At 47.5% G+C, this 25,868-nt stretch overlaps 11 protein-coding genes across 11 annotated transcripts; 5 read left to right on the top strand and 6 right to left on the bottom strand.

Annotated features, from left to right (window-relative positions):
• Nucleotides 1-1,763: 1,763 nt before the first annotated feature.
• N7471_006806 (uncharacterized protein) lies at nucleotides 1,764-4,048 on the top strand. The gene is made up of 2 exons (XM_057279525.1): nucleotides 1,764-2,117; nucleotides 2,172-4,048. The coding sequence occupies exons 1-2, from the start codon at nucleotides 2,019-2,021 to the stop codon at nucleotides 3,678-3,680; spliced, it is 1,608 nt and encodes a 535-aa protein (XP_057139135.1). The 5' UTR covers nucleotides 1,764-2,018; the 3' UTR covers nucleotides 3,681-4,048.
• Nucleotides 4,049-4,158: 110 nt separating this feature from the next.
• Nucleotides 4,159-6,360, bottom strand: N7471_006805 (putative cholinesterase; the record flags this gene model as incomplete). The annotated part of the gene is made up of 1 exon (XM_057279524.1): nucleotides 4,159-6,360. The coding sequence occupies one exon, from the start codon at nucleotides 6,358-6,360 to the stop codon at nucleotides 4,159-4,161; it is 2,202 nt and encodes a 733-aa protein (XP_057139134.1).
• A 253-nt stretch (nucleotides 6,361-6,613) lies between these two features.
• Nucleotides 6,614-7,853, bottom strand: N7471_006804 (uncharacterized protein; the record flags this gene model as incomplete). The annotated part of the gene is made up of 3 exons (XM_057279523.1): nucleotides 6,614-6,763; nucleotides 6,818-7,220; nucleotides 7,273-7,853. The coding sequence occupies 3 exons, from the start codon at nucleotides 7,851-7,853 to the stop codon at nucleotides 6,614-6,616; spliced, it is 1,134 nt and encodes a 377-aa protein (XP_057139133.1).
• Nucleotides 7,854-8,152: 299 nt separating this feature from the next.
• On the bottom strand, nucleotides 8,153-9,385 carry N7471_006803 (uncharacterized protein; the record flags this gene model as incomplete). Its single annotated transcript, XM_057279522.1, has 2 exons — nucleotides 8,153-8,690; nucleotides 8,796-9,385. The coding sequence occupies 2 exons, from the start codon at nucleotides 9,383-9,385 to the stop codon at nucleotides 8,153-8,155; spliced, it is 1,128 nt and encodes a 375-aa protein (XP_057139132.1).
• Nucleotides 9,386-10,850: 1,465 nt separating this feature from the next.
• On the top strand, nucleotides 10,851-11,924 carry N7471_006802 (uncharacterized protein; the record flags this gene model as incomplete). Its single annotated transcript, XM_057279521.1, has 2 exons — nucleotides 10,851-11,291; nucleotides 11,343-11,924. The coding sequence occupies 2 exons, from the start codon at nucleotides 10,851-10,853 to the stop codon at nucleotides 11,922-11,924; spliced, it is 1,023 nt and encodes a 340-aa protein (XP_057139131.1).
• A 630-nt stretch (nucleotides 11,925-12,554) lies between these two features.
• N7471_006801 (uncharacterized protein) lies at nucleotides 12,555-13,984 on the bottom strand. Its single transcript, XM_057279520.1, has 2 exons — nucleotides 13,925-13,984; nucleotides 12,555-13,873 (listed from the first exon to the last, which is right to left on the bottom strand). The coding sequence occupies exons 1-2, from the start codon at nucleotides 13,957-13,959 to the stop codon at nucleotides 12,580-12,582; spliced, it is 1,329 nt and encodes a 442-aa protein (XP_057139130.1). The 5' UTR covers nucleotides 13,960-13,984; the 3' UTR covers nucleotides 12,555-12,579.
• A 1,467-nt stretch (nucleotides 13,985-15,451) lies between these two features.
• N7471_006800 (ketopantoate reductase family protein) lies at nucleotides 15,452-16,311 on the top strand (the record flags this gene model as incomplete). Its single annotated transcript, XM_057279519.1, has 2 exons — nucleotides 15,452-15,491; nucleotides 15,563-16,311. The coding sequence occupies 2 exons, from the start codon at nucleotides 15,452-15,454 to the stop codon at nucleotides 16,309-16,311; spliced, it is 789 nt and encodes a 262-aa protein (XP_057139129.1).
• Nucleotides 16,312-17,650: 1,339 nt separating this feature from the next.
• N7471_006799 (uncharacterized protein) lies at nucleotides 17,651-19,294 on the top strand (the record flags this gene model as incomplete). The annotated part of the gene is made up of 1 exon (XM_057279518.1): nucleotides 17,651-19,294. One exon carries the CDS (start codon nucleotides 17,651-17,653, stop codon nucleotides 19,292-19,294), a length of 1,644 nt encoding a protein of 547 aa, XP_057139128.1.
• Nucleotides 19,295-20,001: 707 nt separating this feature from the next.
• N7471_006798 (uncharacterized protein) lies at nucleotides 20,002-20,406 on the bottom strand (the record flags this gene model as incomplete). Its single annotated transcript, XM_057279517.1, has 2 exons — nucleotides 20,002-20,312; nucleotides 20,382-20,406. 2 exons carry the CDS (start codon nucleotides 20,404-20,406, stop codon nucleotides 20,002-20,004), a joined length of 336 nt encoding a protein of 111 aa, XP_057139127.1.
• A 1,974-nt stretch (nucleotides 20,407-22,380) lies between these two features.
• N7471_006797 (uncharacterized protein) lies at nucleotides 22,381-22,710 on the top strand (the record flags this gene model as incomplete). Its single annotated transcript, XM_057279516.1, has 2 exons — nucleotides 22,381-22,557; nucleotides 22,621-22,710. 2 exons carry the CDS (start codon nucleotides 22,381-22,383, stop codon nucleotides 22,708-22,710), a joined length of 267 nt encoding a protein of 88 aa, XP_057139126.1.
• A 1,615-nt stretch (nucleotides 22,711-24,325) lies between these two features.
• On the bottom strand, nucleotides 24,326-25,265 carry N7471_006796 (carbon-nitrogen hydrolase family protein; the record flags this gene model as incomplete). The annotated part of the gene is made up of 2 exons (XM_057279515.1): nucleotides 24,326-25,165; nucleotides 25,224-25,265. The coding sequence occupies 2 exons, from the start codon at nucleotides 25,263-25,265 to the stop codon at nucleotides 24,326-24,328; spliced, it is 882 nt and encodes a 293-aa protein (XP_057139125.1).
• Nucleotides 25,266-25,868: the final 603 nt, after the last annotated feature.

The raw sequence follows: 25,868 nt of genomic DNA, 5'->3' as shown, positions 1-25,868 counted from the left end.
CGCAAGATGTTTAGAACGAGGCTTTAAGATTGCGAGCCTGTTTTGAAAGTCTACTATCAGTAGACTCAACTCCAGCACCAATCTTATGCTCACGAGAATCAGCTCTGTAGTTCCGAGATTTCCCGATGGTAAGGTCAAGGCTATAAAATCCTTGATCGAATATAGGCCCACGTAAAGAGTGACTGTACTAGACGGCCGAACAGTCCTGCGGTGCTCCAAGAATGACAGTATAGAGAGCTCGAAAGCAGCGAAGGTCGATGCAAATAATGGAATCGGGTAAATGAAACCGTCTGAAAGGTTTACTTCAGTGAGGGAAACTATTTGGGTAATGGTAATCCCAAGGACTAGGATCTATTAACTTCGCACGCATTAGCCAATCTGCAGGCGGTTTTAGAGAAAGATGGAGGGCGATCTGACTGTTTTGATATGGCCTTGGAGATTAGGCACCACTTTGATGCCTGAACCACGTAGATTCCACAGTTGGAAAGGCGCGTAAAGAACGAAGATCAATGATAACAAAGGCGAGTACAAATTGAGCCAGTGGTACTCGGCAGACATGGTTTTGAAGAAACTTGTGTACCGTGTGAAGTGAATATGAACCCCAAAGCGTAGGAAAAGTTGATCTCAGCTCATCCAGAATTGTGAGGTTTTGTCTCTTCGACACAAGGGTTTTATATCACCGCCATTCCTTTTAACAAGGATTCTAATCGTCGCTTTTTCAGCTAGCGCGCACAATTTGGCGCGAGATAAATTACTCCGTCCCATAGAGTACAAAGCTACTTTTGATATTATGGCGCAATATTGGCTGTTGATTCGTGCTGTGGCGTTAACTGAAATAGAAGTAGGCCAGTCAGTCTATAATTAACTAGCTATAGAGCCGCAGCTTTTATGTCCTCTCTGCAAGCTTAATTCATTCGAGTCAATCTTATATGCTGGAATTCGTTCTCTCGCTATTATGGCTTATGAAAAAATATTGTCCATGGCCAAGATCGTTCCTTACAACTTCTGCTTCATATTGTTACGCCGGCAAATTATGAGCATGCTTTTGGTTTCCATAAATAGGTAGAATGCCTAAGTGCTGATGCATTACTCCGTAACTAGAGGCACCCTTCCCTTTGAGACTTGACGTATTAAAACCCAAGAATCCATCAAATCATTTGTGATAGCTTAGTTTAGTACCGGAGTCCGGCCTACTCCGACCGAGTGGTTTTGCGGCTTAATATTTAACCTTGCACCTGTAGCTATTATTTCATGACCCCTATCTTATAGTGGTTAAGCTGACTTTGTAAGCTCCTGTGACTGACGGGGTTTAGGTAATTATTTCGGTTCTCTCTGAGCTCGGACTTTCAAGTATTCAAGCTTTTTTCGAGTCCATCCGAACTGCAAGCCCATATTTATTGGTCCTTTTAAGACTTGATTTATTAATCACCTGTGACGTGGTTTTATGCTCACCCGCCCTGACACTATTAGCATAATAGGGATAATAATCATACGCGATTTATAGACATCGAAACAGCCTATTCTAGGCATCCAGCCGAAATTCCTGTCTAGGCAAGTAGATATTAATTGCTATTATTGATAAACACATCAAGGAACACCCCAATTAATTGAGACCTCTTTTGTTTTTAGGTAACCGGTGATTGGGTCATACGGCGCCACATCAGGCTTCACCAGTCATGCAACATTGTATGTGAGTCACGGGCATTGGGGATGACATCAAGTCACATGTATTTTGGCTGGTAATACAGATAAAAATATGAGGCAAGACATCTTAATATCTTAATATTTTCAATGTTCTCTGTATTCTTCGTACTTCATCTCTATATCACATTTGATATCAACTTTCATAGTTCGCGGTTCTTTGGTTCCCCCGCAGTGGGTCCCGTGTGTGCCTGACCGCTCTGCCTCTTCGCTGGCACTCTTCTGTATTGACATGCGCCCAACCTCGAAGCCTGTGAGATGAAATGCTTTGATGCATCTGCTTGCATGCACTTCTCACTATCTCATACCCCGCATTCATGGCTTCTGCGGATATTCACTGGGGTACATTGATCAATTCAGACAAGAGCCCAGCCCCACTGCTGGAACAGCTATGTCTTGGGATCGCGCAGTTGATGGTAAGTTCCAGACTCATATTACGTGGATTAGAGACCATACTGACATCTCCCAAGTCCTCCTTTGACACCAACGGCACCACTGATATCACCCCCGAGCGACTCGCTGCCTTTTACCGCAAAGTTGGCGGCAACTACGACCCTTTATTCCTTGAGACCAAGGCACAAGCCCTGTCATTCATCTACCAGTCACTAGGATGTTTCCACAGCCTCCAACCCTCAGCCAATCCTTACGAGCCCCCATCTATTCCCTCGCTACTTCCAAATGGCTTTGTGCGGTGGCAGACAATACAACTGTTGATGGACCCAGATGAACACTCGGTGTATTTGCAGAATGCGGTCAACCTCTGGGATATTGCAGACGCAAATGGCGATATCTTCCCGAAGACAATCCCTCGAGACGCGTTTCCTTCCGAGCCCGACCCAGAGATGCTTGAATGGCACGAAGGCGTGAGTCGGCGATTGGAGCGTGACTATTTGAAAAGACACACAAAGCATGCTTCGCCGCCAGACTTTGGGACATATCATTACCATTTTAGTGGCAAGGATCCTCTGCCTGACGAAGATGACTACTTTTCCCGTCCACGCCGGGCGGGGTCAAAGCGTCACAGCCACGTGGAGCCCGATCGGCGCAGCGACCATCGCAATCACCGCCGACGATACAGCGGAGAATATCCCGCATTTTCTGCACGCAGGCCTGGAACGAATCGACCGGGCTTTTCAACCCCGAGAGTTTCATCGCCTCCCCCATGGGGAGAGCGTCCGCCCCGTCCAAATGGACGAGACCAAGGTGGCCGGCACGGCCATCCACTAAGCCCAGGGACAGGTGAGGTTCCAGATGTCTCTGATGTGTCTTCAGATGAGTCCGCACGCCACCGCAAGGACCGTGCGAAACCAAATAGGCACCAAGAGCGACGTCATCTATCACCACCTTCCAACAGCAGTGCTAGACGCCACTCCCATGAAGCCTACACCCGCAGACCGTTCCGAGATCTGTCACCGACAAGTCCTACCCGACAACGCCGCGGGCACGAAAGCCACTCTTCACGATCTAGCAAATCCTCTAGTAAATCCCACTCTGAGCCTTCGCCAAAGGTTCACCCGAGAGATCACGCAAGGGACCACCCGAGAGATAGGGATCCCAGAGATTACCCAAAGGAGAATCCAAACGATCATCCAAAAGACCGTTCTCGATCACGCACAGCAGGTGTCAAGTTCCGGGAATTCATATTCGGCGACCCGGCCCCTGCGCCAGCTGCTCCAGATCCACCTTTCTACAGGCCTCCAACCCCTCCACCACCAAGAGCGGTACCCAGACACCTGGGACCTTACGCCGCAGATGACATGAGAAGAGGAAGCTACAGTGGTGGCAGTACAGGTAATAGTCGACCTAGTAGCGGAGGAAGCGGGTCTGAACGGCAGCGCTCATACAGCAGTGCTGGGTTCCACCCCCGCACAACGGGATGGGCGAGCCCTCGCAGCTCCGCTTCAAAGCGATATACCCCGGCCACTGTACCCGAGGATGACGGATACGTTCCCTCACGGAGAGTCCCGATTTACGAATAATTCTTACGACTGATGCACCTTGATATTTAACGAATTTCTTGCTTCTGCCATTTTTTCTCATCATTTTGAGCATATGAGCATTTACTTACCATTGGCTCTACGCATCTATCACCACCATCACGACAGACCTAGCATTCCACTTTTCTTTTTGACGGGCTTATTTATTTGGCGTTTCGTTCCTTCTGGATTTCTACGTTTCTTCGCACCAATGATACTCACGATTCGAATGAATATTGAATGACAAGCATAAATAGATCAGAGCACATGGAGGTAAACTGAAAGTGCATCTGTAGATCTATGCCATGGTGCTTCAAACTAAGACACATACTTAGCTCACGGTGCATCCCATGATGAAGGATATATAAAGTGTGATAAAACCTTACTGTCTTGTTGTTGCAGTGTGACGTGAACTCTATTGGCCCAATAATTGTTCAGTGTAGCAATTTAATCAATAACAAAAGCAGAATTCGATATAAATTTAGTCCGACAGATGCGCCCTTTGGAAAGTAAACCCATAATCACGCAGCACAGCACAGATATCGTCGTCCTCAAAATTAGACGTACTAGACGGCGGCATTCCCAGAAGCGTCATATTCCGCTCAGAAGCCGCATATTGCTCAATAACAAACCCCTCAGCACGCCCAAGCAAGGAATTCGAACCCACCTCCCCACCAAATATAGAAAGAGTACTTGCATACGCAGGACCACGGACCTTCAAGAACTCCAAATCAGGATTTGGGTTCCTCTCACGGAAAAACGCACCGAATACATCATGGACGAGCTGCGAGTGAAGAATATCCCGATCGTCGTAGTACGGACGCACATCTTCCGTCTTGGTGTTCAATGTACCCCACGCGAGCAAGACATCTGATGTATGACAGGAAGCGTTGTAACGACTATTCGGGTAACAGATATCCGGCATATCCGCTGTCTGCGCATGACCATCTGCTATCTGGATTTCGTATAGGGAAGGGAAGGCGGAATTTGAATTATTGAGAAGATAGCCCTGTGGACAAGTCCACTGGCTGTGGGTCACGGCATCGGCAAGAGCGTTAAGAACAGCATCGGTGTCCGAATCATCGACTTGGTACGTGCCGGAGGAGATTATCTTCTGAGCGAGAGGCTCGCCGAATATAGCATCTAGCAATGTAGCGAGTGGGGTCTGGGTCGCGCCGAGAATGCCCAAAAAGAGGCTTGCCTCGTCGCGGACGGTGGTGAACATAGTCGGGACGTTGATGGGGAGGTTGCCGTTGGCTAAGAGGGTGTTGAATTGGTCGTCGATTACACCTGATCCGGTGTCGTCTACCATAGGCATGAATGGCTCTGCAGCGGATATAATTTGCGTGTCGTTGTAGAATTTTGCGATGCTGGATGAGAATGCCTTTGTAGCAGTTTGGAACTCGGTTGAGTTATCGAGATACATTGAAGCCGGGACGGAACGAAGGCACTCGAGAAGACTTGCTTCTGAAGCATTGCCGTCACAGCCAACTGCCTTTCCGATTTCTGGGGCGATGTATTTAGAGTAAAGAGCGTGAGGGAACCACGGGAAGTCGATGTTTGCTGATTGCACCAGCGCGCCGGAGAAGAGGCCCTTCGCTGCGGTGGAAGAGAGCAGGGCTACCACGCTCTGGGCACCAGAAGACTGCCCGAAGACGGTAACTTGGGATGGATCACCTCCCAAGGCAGATATGTGCTTTTTTACCCATTCCAAGGCCATAATCTGGTCTTGAATACCGTAGTTCCCGCTTGTCAGGTTGCCCGTTGACAAAAAGCCCAACGCTCCGACTCGATAATTAAGCGTGACAACGACCACATCACTGCGGCTGGCGAAGTTTCCTCCGTCATAATCAACCATAGCTGCAGTACCTTTCGTGAATGCGCCCCCGTATAAATAAACAGCCACGGGGCGAAGCGCGGTGTTCTTGGTGACATTGTGAGGCAGGAATGGGGTGAAGACGTTCAGATAGAGGCAGTTCTCAGACATCCCACCGATAGGCGCATGCGAAACGCTTGAAGGAGATTGGATACATGAATCCGCCATGCTAGTTGCATCGATGTTCTTCTGCCCCGTGTAGGCTTGCGGTGAGGCCAAGCGCAAGTTATCGATTGGGGGACTCGCAAAGGGCACGCCGAGGAAGCGGAAGGACCGCGCATCTCGATATCCAGTTATAGTATAATCGTTGGATGTCACTGTCAACTTCGTGGTTTCCCTTGCGGCTCGGTCGAGATCTGTTGTCGCGGGCGGAGTAGATGTGCAAAGGGCAGGTAGCTTCTCTTTGCATGATTTTCCTATGACCTCGCGATGGGCAATCGAGAAAGCAAAACAGCCCTTGCGATTTTCTTGTGCTGTCGACAGCCACAAATAATCATCGCCTCCTAGCTCCTTTGCAAATACGAGATAGTCCAGTTCATAATCGAGTTCGGTGCGACTTTGACTGTCATTTTCGTTCGAAGACCACGGGAAGAGCTTCTCGCCAATAGCAGTGCATTTTGCAACAGCATCGGCATAGCTCGAGTGATCGTGTGCTAAAACGGCTGAAGTTCCATTGTTCTGAGGTCCAAGGTTGTTGTAGTGCAATACGCGGAGAGCACCAAGGGATTCAGCAAGGGGGTGGCGTTCTTCGGCCAAGCCCTGGCTCAAAAGAAAAGACAACGCGAATACCACGAACCTGAACTTCATCTCGAAATATATTTTTAAAGAGCTGGAGCCGGTGGATGGGTCTGTAAATAAATAAATTCCTATGATATGGGGGTTGAGTCTCGCTTAATGCAGCATCACAGACCGCATGCATTATGATCTGCGGATTTTCCGGAGTTGGTCATTCTCGTCCTCGAGGTATGAAGCAGGAAGCAGCTTGGAGCGGTGAGGATTCAACCATGGTTTGGTTCTTGCATATGTTGGAGAATGGGAGAATTAATTTTTGCAGTGGCCTTTAATCCCCAGAAGTCATTGCTTGAAAAATGCCTTCCTTGTACTGCCCGACTGTGTACTCCATGACTCGACGAAGAGTTCTCAAAAGAGACGTAGTATGTTTGACACTTGTGGTACACCCGTCTAAGTCAGATAAAGGGCCCCAGATGCGCTGTAGGAAAAGCAGTTAGCGATTGTAACGAAGCCACTAAAGCATGTTACCTACTACTTCTTTCAAGACGCCAGATCCTTCGACTCCGATTGCAATATAGAATTTCCAGTCCTCCCCAACAGCAGTGCAACCAACAAGTGGAGGCAAGTCTTTCACATTCCTGCGCTGTGCGAAAGCCCAAATCAGGAGCCCTGTCATCCATACCCCAATCTGGACTTGCGCTTCTACTAAGTTTCCATCCGTGGCTTTAATTTCAACACCAGGGCCCAGAACGCGTTTTCCAGTGTGCGGATGGGTCATGTGGCTGAAATATTTCCCTGGGGTATGAAGCCCCGCCTTTTCATACTCCACTTCCCAAGCGTCGACGGGAAGACCAACAACCAAGTCAATTTTGCGATTATATGTATCGCGGGCTGTATAGCGAGGTTGGTACTGGGGGTCAACGGATTCAGTTTGGCTACTAGAAATCAGCAATGAGTAGGGACACATGGGTGCTTCGTGGAACATACATGCTCCAACACTCTAACGGTAGTTCTCTAATAGCGCCCTCCAATAGCGGTAGTGCTACCTTATTCACCCAAGAACCTTCACTACGCAGTTCAGTGACACATTGACACGAAGAATTCGAGATTTTCCGAGCAACATCTTCATTCTCACCGGACTCCGAATCTTTTGCTAGAGTTGCTAGGAGCTGACTCGCAGAGAGGCTTTTCGGGTCGGCAGATTCATGTATATATACCACTCGGGGACTAGCGGCGGCTAGTTCAGCTTTCACGCGCGATAGACTCGATGAGGGTGATCTCCCACCACCCCGACTAACCGCGGAGCTTGATGAGGCCAGGGCAATGATGTCGTCGGTTGTTCCAAAAGCGGGTTGGTAGGGTCTTTTGGAAGGATCTGACAGGGATATCAGATTCTCGGCTTCGTACACCGACCTCTTGCGTGTGTGCTGAGTTGCTTGAGTTGAAGGAGGCCTCGCTAGGTTGCCCGCCAGTTTTTCGAACCGATCAGTGTTAGGTGGGGTTTTCGGTACGCTCCTGGCAACTTCCTCGGCCCAAGACAAGATCGCGGGGATTTTCCCAGAAGACATCAGGGCGAATTGAACGCAACATGGTATGCTGCAAAGTGGACCTTCTTCTTCCCTGGCGGACTCGTGATAAGTGACAAAATAAGTTGTTTGGAATATTCCCCCGCATTGATTGTTGTTGGAGCAACCGCTGATGATAATGATAGATCACATTGTATTCCAGAACCATAGTTATTTCAGTCACACGACACTTTCTCCGCTAGCTATTCACAGGCATTCAACAAAATCTCTGGCATAGGCACATGTTTACTTCAATAAAGCGATCTATGACACCAGAGGACAACAACCTTGGTCCTGAGACTTCACGAATTAAACCACATTCTGGCCACTCGTAGCGGTAGTTCATAATCCACATCCAAGTAGTACCTCCATGGGCTCATATTGACATGCAACACGTTGCAATCCGAGTTAAATGCGACAGTACCCTGACGAAGATGCTCGAATGTCCGGAATGCGTCAACCCCAGTCAAAGCAGCATAAATCATACACGCAACAGCGGCCATACTCAGACTACCGGCAAACCCGAAATCAAGGTGAGATACTTTTCTTCTCCATTTTCCAGTACTCCCCCCTTTAACCATGGATGCGATCAACGGGAATGCGCCGAGGACACATACCATAATAATAGAAGCAATAGAAAGCGCCACAAGCAAACCAGCAAGACCTATATAACCACTGATGTATCGGTGAGGAAATATGAAGTCATAAGATCTGAAAAGTCTCTTGTTGGAGCAGATTTGCTCTGCTGAGCATGGCGAGGATCCAGGTGCATCCAGGATGCGAGAGGCGAGACAATCGTACGCAGGATAGGGTAACACACTATTGAAACCGGATCGCGTGCTGTATACACAGATGTATATTGAAGCTACCCACTGTAGAGTTGCTAATGTGTTGAGTGTCCACCTTACAATTCGTGCCGTTCTAGGAGAGCGTCGGAGAACACACTCAAATGGATGATAATGTATGATGTAACAATATTTCCATAGCGATACCCAGCCCAGCATGGAGGGCATGGGGTATTGTGTTGGAATCATGGCAAATCTGCCAAAGCCAATGCACCACCAGATAAACGAAGCGAGATCCCAGGCCATGATTAGCCAAACATCCCACTCTGTCCCTTTGCACGTGGTATTTTCGTCGCTGTATAAGGCCTTTTGGAGCTTGTGGAGTTGCCAAAAGGCCATGAGGAAAGTGACAGCAGCCTTGTTCCATACTTCAAGGATCGTCGGCCAAAAGGCCGATGGACGTGGTGTGGATGGTATCACCTTGAAGTTATTGAAACAGCTTATCACCTCGCACCAGTTGTAAATGGTATTGTTATTGGTCAAATTGTTCGGCACTGGCAGAGACGTTCCGATCAAGGCCACAACACCTGAAGTGTTGACGTCCAGTAGATAGGTTTTGATAGAGGCACAATCCTGCGTGAGACCAGGAGACTTGTAACAATCCTTGAACATGGTATTCTTGTACACCGCGTATTCCGGGCTGTTGGGATCGAAGCCGGTGTTGTCCGTTCTCACTGCGAACAAGACCATGATGCCAATTCCCAGGACTAAAAGACATCCCAACACCACGAGGAAAAGCCATATCAAGCCTGTTATTATGTTTCTCGAGCGCTTCCTACTGTATCGCGGAGGAAAATCTGGAAACTTGCACTCGGCAGTGCCGACTTGTAAATATTAGCATTGGCTGCACATATAGGCGTGAGAAAGCAAAGAGTAGGTATATACACACAGTCATCTCGACTCTCGTTATTTTCCACGGTAATATAATCGAGCTCATAGTATTCTCTTCCTGACCGAGGGATGTGGCTCGGCATATTGAAGGAAAATGTGTCCAATATTCAACCGAAAAGTTGGGGGCAAATGTGCTGTGCAGGAGACTGAATACCCCCTGCTGGTATAGATGAAAAGGTGATAAAACCTCGATGGAAGAGCAGGGGGTATATAATAGTATGACAGGTTCTCACGCTGATATTGTAGACCCAAGTCCCACCTTAGAAGCACCCACTCTTGCGCCTCCACAATGTTGATTAGACGCTCATGCACGCTCGGCCACTATACCAGGCGTTTAGACTAAATATAGTTCTGCAAGAGTATGGAGTATTCCATTGTGGTAGAGTGCTTGTTTTCGCACATGGCTAGTGGCAGCCACAATAGTTTCTGCGGTTAGTGCGCGTGGGGGCTGAACAGTTCGTATCGGGGATGGAACCAAATTAGTGAAGCGTAGCAAACCGAAATTGCCGTCGAGGTCTACGCTAATTCAGGAACCTATTATAGCGAACCATCAGCCACATTCAAATGCTCACATGAAACTGTTGTCGGTTCATAGGCAAACAATTCCGGCTCAAAGGAGTTGTTTACCGTAGTTTTTCCAATGCCGTGCCATATTTCTTGCTTCATGAAGATAATCCCCATCGTATAGGAAAGCCCTGTGGGTCCGGCAGTCAGCCTTTGGTTTGCTGATCCGTATGTGGTCAGCATGCATGCAGTTGATCGTGTGATATATACGTTCATATTCGAGAAGTTGTGGCCTAAGGCTGCCGTGATTCCATGGATTGGGAAGGCGCGACATCAATTTTCTCTTCTTCAAAAAAATTAGCCCAGTATGACGAGAAGGCCAGAGAAAACCATCACGCTCTGAAATTGACCCCAAATTGACCGCAACGTTGGCGCCCTGTATGAGTCGTGTGCATATGCCAAGAAGCTAAGGCTTTAGGGCAACCCAATAATGTTCGATTGTAGTTCAGCTGAGAGTGTTGGTGCGGCGATCGCGCGACGTGGATGACCATCTGCAAATCAGGGGTGTTTTTGAATCAAGAAAGAGCCTCTTGTGGAGTTCTAGACTTCGTTTGCTGTAATCCAGTGCCTCGCCATGAATCGATCTTGACTTTCTTCGCCATATTAGCCTCCTTTAAATCCGCTAGTATTGCGGTAACCTGCTCCGGAGCACCGTTGATTGTTGGTATTTTTTAATTCTGACCCTTTGAATCATCACACCATGTTGATTCTATCGCTGGCCTTCCTATTCGTGAAAGACTCGCTGGCCTTTAACTCCACAGCTCTCGTGAGTTGGCAGCAGGAAGGGAATGGCCGCTCCACATGGGACATCCTGTGGCCATGTTTGACAAAGATCTTTGCTTGCACATGGACCATCCTCCACTTCGATGTTTGGCCCCGAAATATTTCTGGCAGACGGGTCTGGCTCTCACAATTACGGATAGGCATTCTTGCCATTTTGGCGCCGGAATTCATCTTCTTAGTCGCAGCTGAACAACTCAACGATGTTAAAAGACTGAGAAAAGTGTGCAACGCAGCTCAAAAGGAAAGAGACGGCGAGACGGCGGAGCCCAAGTTATGGCTTTCGGGGCACAATAGGCCCCTGGAACAAGCAGAAAGTCTAAACCATATCGATTTGAATCCAGTCAACACGGAGTGGTCCGTTTCCCAATGCTTCTGTATTATGCTGGTCGTCTAAATACAGGATGAATAGATTTACACTCTACGGTTCACGGAGATGAAAGCATTCATCCAAGCCGGCATCTTACATTGCTCCGACTTCCCGGACCAGGGTATCGAGGATCGGGCGAAAGCAAATCCCTTTGCCAAAGGATTCGCTATCCTCCAGCACACCTGGATTCTATGCAACGTTATTGCAAGATGGGCGTCCGATCTACCGGTCTCGCCGATCGAATTGTTGACTGTCGCCTACGTCGTCTACGGTCTCTTGGTATATGCCGTGTGGTGGTATAAGCCCAAGAATATGAGCACGTCGATTAAGATCTATATTCGGTATACCCGAGCTACCCTACCGGCTGAGATACACCGTTTGACCGAATCCCACCCTAAGGGATGGGTTCATCTCCGGGTACGCATTAAGAATGAAGCGTGGATCTCGCTTATATGGAAGATCATCAAAGCGCCTGTCTTGGTAATTTATGACTCGGCGAGTTCTATGGCAGCAGATGAGGCAGCTCAGAGCTATCTTAAGACACAACCATCTGAGCATATATTGTTCATTTTCATGTGTACTTTTGTCGCCAGCCTTTTCTGTGCTATCCACGTTGCCGTGTAAGTTCCCCAGCGCCTTTCCTTTATGCTATTCGTTTCTATCGATCAACACCAAAAAGGAAAAAGAAGAAGATAGGCCAATTTCTTTTTCTTTAACCCGCACAGGTGGAAATTTGATTTCCCGTCCTATGCCGAACGCATAGCGTGGCGTGTCTTCTCGCTGTCTTCGGTTGCTATGGTAAATACTTTTAGCGTTTCGAGTATCGTCCTGGTTTACGGCAGATTTCTGGATTCACACGGTCTGCTGCCTCCAATCGTGAGGGCCTTTTCACACGCAGAAAGCATTTGCTTTCGAATCAGCATTATCATTTTGCTAGCGAGCTTCCAGTTGTATGTTACTGTCCGTCTAGGGATGACGGCTCTTGTCTTTGCGTCATTGAGGGCCCTTCCTGTAGGCTCTTATCCGAATATTGAGTGGGTGTCAACCATACCACATTTTTCATGAGATCATATATTTCAATAGCCCATGAATTACACAATTTAGTGTTCAGAAACGTCATTACTGTTCCATTATCTATGAGGCTGTTATTCAAGTAATATCTCGCTAATCGTATATACTAGTTACCATGGATTGTACAACCTAAATCAGACGCCTTTTAATTCTCAATGTTCCATATTTACTCTCAAAATTGACGATTTGGGCATCACCATTTCATTGCTCATGAGACCGCTGCCAGTTTAGTTCGGACAGGCTTGTTCTCTTCCATCCCAGGGTCTGGGAACCCAGACACATGGACACCCTTCCGGAAAAGAAGACAATGTGTCGAACCACCAAAATGGAACATACCAAGTTCATCTCCCTTCTCCAGTCTATCACCCTCCTTGACAGTAATATCACATGTCGAAACTTCTGCCATCCCAACTCCAATAAACGCCATCAAACCAATGGCTGGCTCATCCGCTTCAATAAAAATAAGTGCACGCGTCGCAGTTGAAGTAATATATCCCTGCGAAGTGACCTGACCATCCATATCAATATCCTTATGCTTGACCTCCGGGTTCCCAACACCTTCAAACAGCGGTTCAGAATAGTATGTACCGTCAACAACATAAGCCTTGACAACCGTCCCACTAACAGGCGAATGCCAACGGTGATAACTCAACGCACTAAGGAAAGCTTGATAAATAGTGCCGCCAACAAACTGCGACGCAAGGGCATCATGGCCCAGCATGTCGAGCACAGAGTAAGGCTGACTCTTGATCCAGAACTTGTCACGCGCATGAACATGGTGCGCAACCCGATACGGTTTCGACTCACACGCGTTAGCAATAACCTTTCCGTCCTCCGGGTCTTCGACGGGACGTATGCCGGGTCTGAAGTTGCGGGTGAAGAAATCATCCCACGACTGGAATCCGTGATTTGGTGCAGACGGGTCACATTCGAACATATCATGGAATTTCAAATCCGTCCCAGCCAGCGCACCAATTTTCGCAACAGCTGTAAGATCCCGACGGCCAGTTTTACCGAACCATCCATGAGAGGTGTCATTCAGCACATTGACAGAAGTGGGAGAGCGCAGGAACTCGCCCCACACATTCAAGATCTTCTTGATCATCGCATTGATCTCGGGATCCAGGAAGGCTGCATACCCACTGGGTGTACCCATTGGCCAGTCGAGGACGGCATTGATAGGCATTCCGACTAGCCCGACGCGTTGTGCCTTGTCGGTCCAGTTAGGCGCGGTGGTGAGGAGGTGATTGATAACATGCAGGAAATGGAAATAGTCGCGGATTTCGGGATTGCCTGTTGGGTCGCGGCCGTATCGCTTGCTCTGTGGGACTTCCTTGAACATTGAAGTCAAGAGCATGTATATGCGTGTGTTGGATTCGATAAGTTCTTTGAATTCCTCCAGGACTGGGTGGAGGGGTTGTTTATCGTCCTCAACTTTCTTGATTATTCCTCCAAGCCATTCTTTGTGGGCTTTGTGGTCTGCTGGCATCCAGTTGCCGACCCTTCGGAATGTGAGCGGCTTGGGGTTGGTTGGGATAGGATTGATGTCTTACCTGTGAAGGTGGTGTTGTGAACTGCCTTGTCCCATCTTTTTCGAAAGTAGGAAACTAAATTATGCTCAAAAGCTTGACTATGAAAATCCTTTGGACTATGGTCGATCACATATTTATACGGCTCTACAAGGTAACTTAAACACCCGTAGGTTACGTCAGTATGATGCTCTGGGCTAGAACCAAGGCAGACATGGCGTTCTTGATGAACTCATACAGGCCTGACAACTTGTAGCTCTAGAACTATTTGTGTGTTTGTCAAAATGACGGCTGGGCTTTCTAATGTCATAAAGTGGGAACTCCCGAGGTCATACTTGACAAATTGTAGCTAGTGATGATCAAAATGATTTTGGACTTTCGAATAATCCTCCACATATGGGATATTGGAATATTGGGGAAAATGAGAGTGTTTTCAAATATGATAGGATGAGCGTATATAAGAAAAGCGAAAACAAAAAAAAGAAAAAAAAAGATAGACATAGCATGTCCTGGTTTCGATCCAGGGTCCTGTTGCGAGTTAGTTTGATGTTTATTAGGAAAATTGTTTGCGGTGAAACGTACCTCCGGGTTATGAGCCCGGCGCTCTTCCCCTGAGCTAACATGCTGATTGGTTGAAAGTACGTTACTTGAGGTTACTAAAAAGGAGGATATTGTCTTTTCAAACCATGATGATGAATTATTTCGATATTATGAAGTTGACAGAGGCACAAAAATATTGCAGAAATTGTTACCAAAGGAGGCTCGAGCTGTACTGGATGCATTGGAGAACACGGGAGTTGACTATTGGCATCGCTATCGTCTCCGCATTGTACCCCCTACTAAAGTATAACTATATTCAGTCCCGGCTCAGAATGGAAATAGCTTGAAGTGTTTACCCCGGAACTCCAAATGCTTTTGATATATCGCTTACCAATTCTAATCTGATGCCCTTTCACTCTAACTAGAGCGTTTTAACCAGCAGGCTACATGGGTTATTGTCGAACAGTGAGGCATACAGAGGGCCAGCGATAATCTCGGCTTGTTAAACCTAATCCTACAGATGCTAAATCTAAGACAACTTGCCAGAATCTCGATCAATAAAATGTGGGTCTTAAATGTAGGGCGTAGGGCGTGCCAAAGGCATGACGGGCATCTTTAATTATCGGCAGTTGACATGTTCCAATATATTTTAAAGCGTCGAAAAAAATGGCTTGTTGTTTTTTATGAGTATCAATCTACTTACTACCCCTCCGCTGGTACCCCAAATGTGTGTCTTGACTTCATTGATCCCCTCTCGGAATATTCTACAACATCGCAGTATACCAACTTCTATCCGGCACTTGACCAACTGTGCAACAACTAGACATACAAGGCCCAGAGTCCATGTCCTGGGTCTCGGTAGTATCGGCACATTCGCCGCACATTCATTGTTCGAAACCCCCGACCCTCCCTCTGAGACCATCCTTTGTCATCGACCTTTCCTTCGCGATGCATAACACGATAATGGAGATAAGATCTCACTCGAAGCCCGATCGGATGAGATCATCGAGCATGGAGGATATGATTTGGAAACGCTTCGCGACGGAAGCTGGTACTCCACTGCTGAATCGGGAGGCAGTTGTGATTCCGTCGAAACAAGCAGCATTATAAACCTGATTGTAGCTGTCAAGGCGGCGCAGACAACCTCCGCACTACAACAGCTGAAACATCGACTGACTCCTCAATCGACTATTCTCTTCCTCCAAAACGGTTGCGGAATGATCGATGAGGTCAACGAACGGCTATTCCCCCATCCCACCGAGCGCCCGAATTATATGGTCGGCGTCATCTCGCATGGTGTAACGCTCCGGAAGTCATTTGATATCAAACATACCGGATTTGCGGCGACATCTCTGGGTTTGGTCCCCGGATCAACGCAAGAGACCACAGATACAAACCCTTCCAACTATCTACTTGATCAACTCCCTCTGTCACCCTGTCTCAACGCCACTGCCTACACCTACACCGAAGTACTTCAAATCCAACTCGAGAAGCTGGCCGTCAATGCATTCTTCAATCCATTATGCGCTCTGAACGACGCCGAGAATGGGTTTCTGTTCACAATTCCCGAGACTCGCCGTGCGATATTAACAGAGATCTCGAATGTGGTTTGCGCTCTTCCGGAGTTACAACATGTCTCGAGCCTCAGCGAGCGATTTGCAGTTGATAAGCTCGAGGCTACCGTGAATGCAATTATCGAGAAGACGTTTCACGCTACTTGCTCCATGGTGTGGGATTTGCGAGCTGGTCGGGAAACAGAAGTGAGGTTTATAAATGGGTATTGGGTGAAAAGAGGGAAAGAGATTGGTATTGCGACGCCTATCAATGAGGAGTTGGTGGAAAGGGTTGAGATGAGACTGAGTCGGAATTAAATGCCTCAGCAATAGAATGGGTGTAGAGAAAGAGAGCCGGATTGGTCGTATGATTCATGCAAGTACGGGGCAAGTTACAGGGGATTATGGTGGTTGCATAAACGTTACTAGCCATAGTCGAGACATTCAGCATGACGTGAGAAAGAGACCGAGCCCCGAGCCCCGACAACATGACCGGATCAGCCGGTAGACAACCAAGCCAGCGGAGACCAGATGAATTTCATTGCAGTTGCATTTCCATGTCCCCATGGCACACCTCGGAATCTAAGGGGAAAATTGACTAGCGGACCCCGGAAGCTTTGAAGAGAGTTGGGGTGGGATTTGAACCCGTTGGGGAAGTTCAAGAAAACATCCAGGCACAGGATATTATTGGAAGTGATCGTAGGTGCAACCGTGGAAATGTATATGGAAATCCCGAGGATCACCCGGCCAATCATGTCTTCGGTATCACTTTCGGGGCAAATCTCGGGAATCCTACTGGAATCGGACTCACCGAGAGGTACACTGGGGCAGAGGCACAGGTCCCGAGTGGGTCACTTCGAAGGTTAATAGTTCTTATCTGAATAGTTATAACTTCACTTGCAAGTTCAGTTGCGAGATGTATCTTATACAACTTAGCAAATGAGGTTGTCACTCAAAAATTGATCCTTCCTGAGCTTTGTCACGCTTTCCTCCTCCACTCGGGTACATAATCCGAGTCAAAAACGGCATGCCGACCGTGTTTTTGAAATATGGAGCCATCCACCAATGAGATCAACTCGGCTCGGGAGGTTATTCGGACCATCGTCGGCGATATATGAAAAACTTAAATGACCGGCAATCGTCCGAAACATGAACCGTTTGGTCCCGGTCCGGTATGTAGAAATAGATGCGAGGTCTAAGCGTGCCTCAGATGTTGAAGCATGGGCATGGGCAAAGGAGAATAGGATATAACGAGCGAGAATTAGAGAAAGTGTTACTATAGGATTTCTCCCAGTGATCTTAATAGTACTTACATCCAACATAGGAAGAGGAAAACGGCTCCGGCACTAGGAGTTTTCACGTAGTTTTCGGCGTATCCACTTACTCCGTATTCCAACTCACTCATTGATCAACAGATTCTTCTCTGGACTCTGTGTTGGCCGCATGATCGATCATTACCTGGAATTACCCTTCCCCACCCTCCGTATAATCCCGCAGCCCCGGTTCTCATGAAATTCTGGAGTCTGGAGCATGACGCAACTCGGGCGACTTTTGAGCAGGAACACTTAAATACTATTATAGAGAGAGACCAACCCCCATTCTATTTATTCTCCCCTCGACACGTTTTCCTCCCTTCACACTCCACACCACATACAATATGAAGGCCACTAAAAATCCTCAGCCAGTATCGGCTTCCCATAACGAGAATGTTCCCTCACATGACACTACCCCAACCTACGAGGCACACATGACCAAGGGTCTCATCGTCGGAGGAAAATATCGGGACGAACTTTCAGAAGAGCAGACCCAGCACTATGACAGCAGCTTATTGCAAGAGGTCGACATCGATCTTCCTCTTACAGCCACAAAGCCCGTGCAGCACAATGGCCAAGAATTCATCGTGCTTGACTTCGTGGATGGAGACAAGGAGAACCCCTTCAACTGGAGTTCAGGCCGAAAGGCCTTCATCAGTACTCAGCTTTGTCTTATGACACTTTTCATCGGTCTCGCCACGACAGCATACAGTTCCGGAATTTCACGCATGGCAGCGGATCTAGGCACAACAGAGTTAATTGGAAAGCTTGGTCTATTCACCTTCAACTTTACATGTGCAATTGCTCCCCTTTTCCTTGCTCCATTCTGTGAGCTGGCCGGTCGACGAGTGATCTACATCGGTGCCTATGTCTGCTTCTGTCTTATGTTCATTGGCCTCGCACTAGGAAAGAACATTGCCACCATCCTTGTCTGCCGTGCTCTGCTGGGTCTTTTCGGTTGCGTTGGCACAATTCTTGTTGGTGGCACTTTCGGAGATATGTACACACCAGAGCACCGTGCTATCCCGATGGCCTCTTTCGCGTTCATTGCCATCCTCGGTACAGTCGGTGCACCCATCTACGCCGGCTTTATTGACCAGGCTCTCGGCTGGCGCTGGCTCGAAGGTATCCAGGGTTTGGCGAATATTCCCCTTGGTATCGTCATCGCCTTTTGCCTACCCGAAACTCGTGGCAGTGTGTGTCTTACCAAGCGTTCGAAGGCAATTCGTCAGGCCACCGGTGATGAGCGTTTCGTGACCAACAACGATATCGAAGCCCCCGGAATCAAACACATGCTGCACAACTCCTCCGTCAAGGCCGTGAAGATGCTCTTCACCGAGCCCGTCGTCTTCGCCTTTGGTCTCTGGATCAGTTTCGCCTGGTTCCTGACCTTCCTCTTCCTGTCCGTCATCCCAATCACCTTCCAAGAAAAGCGCGGGTGGAGCGAAGGAGTCTCGGGTCTTCCCTACATCGCCCTCTGCCTCGGAACCACCATCGGTTTCGGTCTCAACTTCTTCCAAATTCGCAAATACAAGTCCCTCTCCTCCGACATGAATATTGAGGTCTCACCCGAAGCTCGGTTGTATGGTGCCCTATACGGAGCCGTCTGGCTGCCTATCGGATTGTTCCTCTACAGCTTCACCCAGTACGAGGGTCTCCCTTGGATCGGTCCCGTCATCGGACTGGCCCTCATCACCATCGGTATCTTCTTCATCTTCGAGTCCTGCTACAGTTACACGGCCGATTGCTACGGAGAACACTCTTCCTCTGCCATTGCCGGTCAAGGTTTCATGCGTAACACACTTGGTGCTGTCTCACCGCTGTTTGCCTCCCAGTTCTTCCACAACCTGGGTAGTCAGTACGCTGGATTGTTGTTGGCCTTGGTGGCGACCGTCTTGACATTTATTCCGTTCATTCTGTTTAAGTTTGGTCCTGCACTGCGTGCCCGCTCCAGACTTGCCTCTGCCACCGTGAACGGCACTGACTAAACGTTCGAGCATTTTTTGTGAATTAGCATATCGATACATTGAATCATGGAGTTATAGATGTATATAGAAACCATATTTGAGACCTTTAAGCATTTTAAGGAAAAATTTCAAACCTTCATTATGAGTTATGGACAACGACTTGAAGAACCTGGACTTTTGTAGAATTTCTTCGCTGGTTTATAGAGGTGATTGGCGCAAGAGGATAGCACAAAATTGCGTAGCCATTTTTGTTGCATAGAAGATATTTGAGGGGGAGAAAATATATGAAGTAAGACGGCTATAGGTTGACGAGGACGGAGACCGTTCGAATATATAACACGGTATTAGTGGTTTTATCATTAGTTAGAGCAGTTACGAACAGACCAAAGGATAGTATCTACACACTTCAACACTGATCCTACCTAGCTACGCATACTCAGTCAAGAGTGAGCATATCACCGAGAGCGCTGTGATGTATATGGTATGTCCATCATCGCAGGATCGATTACATGCAAACAAGGAAAATTCGGGTCTTTGGCCTGACAAAACAGGCACCAACTGTCGGTGGGGGGATTTTCTGGGGTGACCAATAGGATGGGTCCGCTATCCAATAATTTCCCAAGATCATCTCCAACTTCGCCTCAATATTTTGTACACTCCACTTATTTTTCGTTTTAATTACACGGCCGTGATCCCCCGAGTGAGCCATTTCTTCAAGGTCTGGTGTTTTACATCCCAACAACTACGCAACTATGGCCGAAGATACCAGCGTAGCGTAACCCAACGCCGATGAGGCCCTCGCCCAGAGCCTCGTCGACATTGTGCAGCAAGCCGCTCACTACCGTCCGCACCAAGTCCCTTAACCGCGGAACCTCCGAGTCGAGCGTTTCAAGATCTAAGATGTCATGTTGGACATGATCGGGAGGAGAACCGCAGTCCGAACAAGTGGTTTTGGAAATGGCTGTTTGCTTTAGCAGCGGGATTTCTTCTGTGATATGAGGACTTCCTGCCGTCGAAGTGCGCAACCGGCTTGCCTTAGCTTTGGAAGCGTAGGTTTTGCTTGTGTATATAGCCGGGACAATTCAAACATTTCTAACTTTGAACTGACGTTGTAGTGAATCTTGTGAGACCATTGTAAAGGGATGTAGTCCCCTGGCCTTGTTGGCAGATCATGTGGATACCATGGTTTGCCTCAGACAGTTAGTATGATGTTTGCCTTGGCTCAGTTTGCTTTATCAGGTCACATATCAGGACTGAACTTAGTAGAACCCGATGGTCAATTCTCACCTCGACATGCCAAGCTTGCAAGGGTGTGAGCTGGGCCTACAGCCCCGGGGCCCCCGGTGCCAGAGTTTTCGCTTGTATAAACACTTATTTAGTTTTCCAAGGTTGAAACGCAGCCCGGAGGCCATCTACCCGGGGATGGGTGCCCCCCAGTCTTTCATTGGGTCGTCCCATTTGTGATGTAATATTGTATAGAGAAGTTCAAGGGATACATTCCTACATACTGCATACCTCCTCGGGCCTTAACTTCCGCCTCGAACGTGTTTTGGACGCTGGGTTATGCGTTGTGCGGGGTAGACCTGGCCCCCGCCAAGAGACCCTGGCTCGTGCAGGTATAGGCCAGCCATTCACCCTATGATAATGACAACTTCCAAGGTTTAGAAGTTGAAGCAGTACTATTACATGTAGTTTTGTATGCCATCGGATTCAATTGGTTTTTATCGGACCGTAATGTTGAAAACTGACAATTTACCGTATGTACCGACTGCATCTGAACCCTTAACAAAATGTACATTTCCCTTAGGCTGTTGAGGGGGTCTTTTCACAAAGACGGGGTAATGAGGCGTGTGGATCTCCCGTGCTCCGCCCCGTCCCGCGAGAAAGCAAATAATGCCCCAAAAAAATGCATGTAACCCTAGGTTTTATTTAGGTACGGAGTACTCCTTACAGCTTACCCAGGTGGCCTGATAGAATCCGGTTTCCATGCGATAATCTAATACGTGGGCTTAATGGTTTAAATCAACAAGTGATGTGGAGACTGGCAGGTTTCAGATAATTGGTGGAATACATGACAGATGTATAGTGGATATGTCTCAGGCTATGTATCTACGGAGTATTGGTGTGACACCTCCAGGGCTAGTACTTGACCGCTATAACAATCGATTTATGTATTACAGGAGCATAACTAACATATATCAATGATATTATGTGATATCTTTGTCTCCCAGCCCTCTTGCATATCTCCAGGGCTGGGTCACGCACGTGTTCATAGATAGGAAAATCTTGGATGGTGGGTAACCCTTGAAGCTCACTCGATTGGTCAACATCGGGTGTGAGACCCATCTTAGCTGACAATGTTGTATTGTCTTCTTCCAAGTTTTTTTCTGACACTGAGGTAGCTCCTAGTTTCCTGCGCATTTCATTGGACAATACTCGGCGCTCTATTATACTTGATGTAGTTAGTGGGATATGTGATTGAGTTTCTGGGGGTAAGCTCAATCCTATATTTGAGGCTTTAAAGATTTGATGACTGTTTCTTAATCTACACCGGAAATGCAATGCCTATACTTTATGTCTTTGGTTGTATACTGTTCGGATATTAGTTGCTCAATTCATGACCTTTCCTTATAGAAAATCGAGTTTGCCACAACGGCTTTTAGTCCTTATGACTCGTGCAGGCTTATATGCATAGGCTCAATCATATAAGGATAACCCTCACAAATGCTCATTCGTATTCCATAACTGCCAAGATTGATCTACACAGAGATACTACGATTCGAGTAAAGGCATATGCATTTCTATGGGCTGTTTCTTGTTCAGCTCGGGGGCCTGGAAGCATCGTCTGATCAAGTTCCTGCAATGTAACGCCAATCTAAGAACCCATTGCTGACTTCAAGGCATAGTTCTGGCATACAAGGCGTCCAACTCCAAGAATCTGCGATGTTAAGAAAACAATCAAGATGACTTGGCATTTGTTCTGAAGATATATAAATACATCGCCATATCCTCTAGAATCTCGTAATCTTAGACATCAAGCCTTCCTAAACAATCAACAACCTCAAACAAACAAGCCAGTTTCAATATACAACAGCACTTCTTTCAAAATGAAGGTTACTGCTATTCTCTTCACTCTTATGGCTGCCACCGCCGTCAGTGCCTCAGTCCTGGACCAGCGAGACGCCTGCGGAAGCGGCTATGATCCCGCCCAAAGACGTACAAACAGCCCTTGCAAATCATCCAACGGAGACAGACACTTCTGCGGTTGCGACAGGACCGGCATTGTACGTTAACATATCTAAACTCAAAACCAGATCTTGCTTGCTAATGTTTATTTCTGTGAAAAGGTCGAGTGCAAAGGTGGAAAGTGGACAGAGATTCAAGACTGTGGCAGGAACTCGTGCCACGGTGGCACCGAGGGCGGAGCCAAATGCTAGAATGAGAACAGTGAATGTGTTGACAATGGGACTGGAGTGATATTTTGACCAATTCCCCGCCAGAACTATGGGGGCAACTTGGAATGATCCAACATCAACCAACTTGCTGGCCGTGTTTTGAAATTCAGCTCAATACTGAATCCGAACTTCGAACGAACATCTTACTTGTCACTCATCGATGGATAGATGGTTTACAATATAGTTAAATGTTAACATCGTCCCATATTAGACCTCTGATTTTGAACCCTCTAATATTCTCCTTTGCGCTGAGGTGGGAAAAAGACTTCGGGAAAATGTGACGGAAATATATAATTTGTAAAGGCGAATTGGGTGAGTGAAGTTGTTTTAGATACCTGTCCTTTGGTCCCATCGGGCCTGAATAGAAGTACAAAACAGGGCTCCACAGGTTATAGTCACGTTTAAATAGATATATTAGACGCAGGATGACAACTCAAGCGCTTCGACATGAACATCTTTCATAGTACCGGTAGGCTGAAACGGGCAGTAGGGGCTGATTGAAGACTGCACAGCTTGGTTGAGCGTTCGACAGACTCATGTGGAGACTTTGACACATCAATTTGAAATACTTGGAGCTATTGACCTAGGTACGGAGTATACGAGATATAATTTCAATATGGACTGGAATTGGTGTTGTTTCAAGGCTAACCCTAATTGGGTGTTCCGGCGTTCCCCCAAAATGGAGTCAGCCTCCGGATGTAAGATTAGCGCTGCCGATCCACCTGCCCAGGTGGGAAGTCTGCTGGTGTTTATGCAGTCAGCTTCACACTGCACGGTGCATCATAGGAATGAGACCTACTTTGCACCACCTTCACTCCACTTCTTCCTCGGAATCATTGATAGAGTAATATGACATTACTACACATCAGATGACAATCGGATATAATACAAGAGAAATCGAACAACTCACCCAATCTTGTTTTCCGACCAAATAGTTCAAAAGGTGATTATTTCCTATTGAGTATCGCACTAGCTAAGATATTGACTACGCATTAACATGCGATCTGAGCTGGCCTGTGAGCCCCCCGTGGCCTATATGTATGATCTCTTGCCTTATAACCCCAGGCAATCACTCACTTCCAGATCCTTTTGTTGATAGCAAAGTTGCATTAATGCCGATAATCGACCAAGTCATCGAGCATCTCATGGCTACACGACAATATAAAGGCGACAAGAGTCAAGCCAAGCTCCATCCATGATCATTGTCATCCTTTTGTGTACCGGTTCGCTTTTCGCGGGCGTATTCGTGAATCCAAAACCTGAATTCCACCCATTTATCACATTACAAAATTGTGCAGGTGCCTGATGTTGTCCCACATATCCACACCCATGATGGAGACGTTAAGTGAGAACTCTTGCACAGCCGAGATCTTCCCTTGACTCCGCGAACTCCGCGGGCTCCGCGTTCAGCCGAGGTATTACAATGAGGCAAACTCATTATTATAAATAAATGTCCGAGGAACAATCACCCGTTACTAATTATAAAGGCAAAAGTTTAGATCTACGGCGGAGGACTGCCAGGTAGCCCAGTTTCCATTCGATTTCTGAGAACACCTACAAAGCTTTTATTCAGAGCAGGATGGATTCAACAAACTCATTAAGAGCTAGTATGGGCAGTATTTCTATACGAATAGTGCCAATCAGGTCGAGCCATATCCTGACGGACCTTATAAACAGATTCGGCATCATCTAAGATTGCCATATCCAAATCGATGATCTTCATTCCCTCTTCACAAGTGTGGGTCCTCCCGATACAACCCAAGAAAGGGACCGTGACCTGCGATAACCCCGCAAAGTCCTGTTCCGCTGGACCACCCGCATTGCAAAAGATGACGGCACAGGTATTCTCGCATGCCCTACTGATAAGCGCCGCGTCGAGAAAGACCTTCTCTGCATACGGGTTGTGCACAATTCCCTGCGGCGCGCAGTCGGTGAGCTTCCAGAAGGATGGCACAATAATGAGTTTCGCCCCTTGACTTATCAGTTCGCGGAAAGCTTCCGGGAACGCCACGTCCCAGCAAATCAACATCCCGACCTTTCCTAGTGGTGTGTCAAAGGCAACGTGAGGGTCATGCTGTGAGCCCTTGACATGAGTTCGCTCTGGGTGCCACAGGTTCTTCTTTTCGTATCGGCCATTTACGGCACCGGTGTTGTCGATGAAGTAGACCACATTGAACATGGTCTCTGCTCCAGTCTTTTCGTCGCGATACAGCTCTGCAGCGGAGCCGGGCACAATGCAGATGTTACATTCTCTTGCAAGATCACAATATATATCCAAATATTGCTTCCAATTGGCGCACTGGTCGCGGAATTTGGGGTCGTCAGGGAAGAAGTCGCCTAGATGGTACTCGGGGAGCACTGCAAGATTTGCACCTGCACGAGCTGCTTCTCGAATAAAGGCAATTCCGCGAGCCTGATTTGACTTTGTTTGGTGAGGCTAGAGTGAAAGGTGAGCTAGATATAGACAGCGAGCGACAAGTTGAGCTTGGACACACTTTGGGGTGTAGTTGAATGATAGCAACTTTGATAGTAGACATTATGAATTGGATGGGTTGCGACAGAGAAAGTTGGAAAATTCAGATTATGAATAAAGGATAGAGAAGAGTGGTTGTCGATGTACTCTGGAATCATGTCTTATCTTCCATCGGCGAACTTTATGGTTGATATAAATACCAGCATGATATCTGGGGAAGCCACCGCGGAGCGGGCGGAGGCCGTATCTTTTCATTTACGACCGAAAGGGCAAGTCCTTGCGATTATGCCGTTCTCTTGTATACATCTGAGCTGCGCATGGACTTTTTGGTTCGCCAATCAGCCGTATCTACTCGGCTGTAGTATGTTCATAGAGAGGTTTCATTCGTAAAGAGCACCGAGACAGAGATAAAAGTTCAACGGGGTCGAGAATATTGGCTCAATGGCTGAAACTGTGCTATCCAGTTGACCCATTCTGAAGTGTACAGATCTATTGGAGCACGGCGCTGTTTGTCCGAGTGCAGCCACTCGGTTTAATTCAGGTAAACACCCCTTGTCATGGACAATCGACAGAATTTACTGTCATAGATAGGCTTCCTTCATGCCTTCCCCGCATCTATACAGAGCTCCACTTTAAATATAAGGGGCCCTAAAGCATCGGGGCCTGT

Source organism: Penicillium samsonianum (assembly GCF_028829775.1).
Source record: "Penicillium samsonianum strain IBT 33392 chromosome Unknown utg000003l_segment0_segment0, whole genome shotgun sequence".
NCBI lineage: Eukaryota > Fungi > Ascomycota > Eurotiomycetes > Eurotiales > Aspergillaceae > Penicillium > Penicillium samsonianum.
This window is presented reverse-complemented; position numbering and strand designations above follow the sequence as displayed.

What these genes read in the sequence shown, in the direction of transcription:
- N7471_006806 (XM_057279525.1), top strand. Translation starts at nt 2,019, where the DNA reads ATGGCTTCTGCGGATATTCACTGGGGTACATTGATCAATTCAGACAAG. An exon ending in TTGGGATCGCGCAGTTGATG is followed by an intron (nt 2,118 to 2,171) that starts GTAAGTTCCAGA and finishes ACATCTCCCAAG; the next exon opens with TCCTCCTTTGACACCAACGG.
- N7471_006801 (XM_057279520.1), bottom strand. Translation starts at nt 13,959, where the DNA reads ATGGGACAAGGCAGTTCACAACACCACCTTCACAG. An exon ending in TCACAACACCACCTTCACAG is followed by an intron (nt 13,874 to 13,924) that starts GTAAGACATCAA and finishes CACATTCCGAAG; the next exon opens with GGTCGGCAACTGGATGCCAG.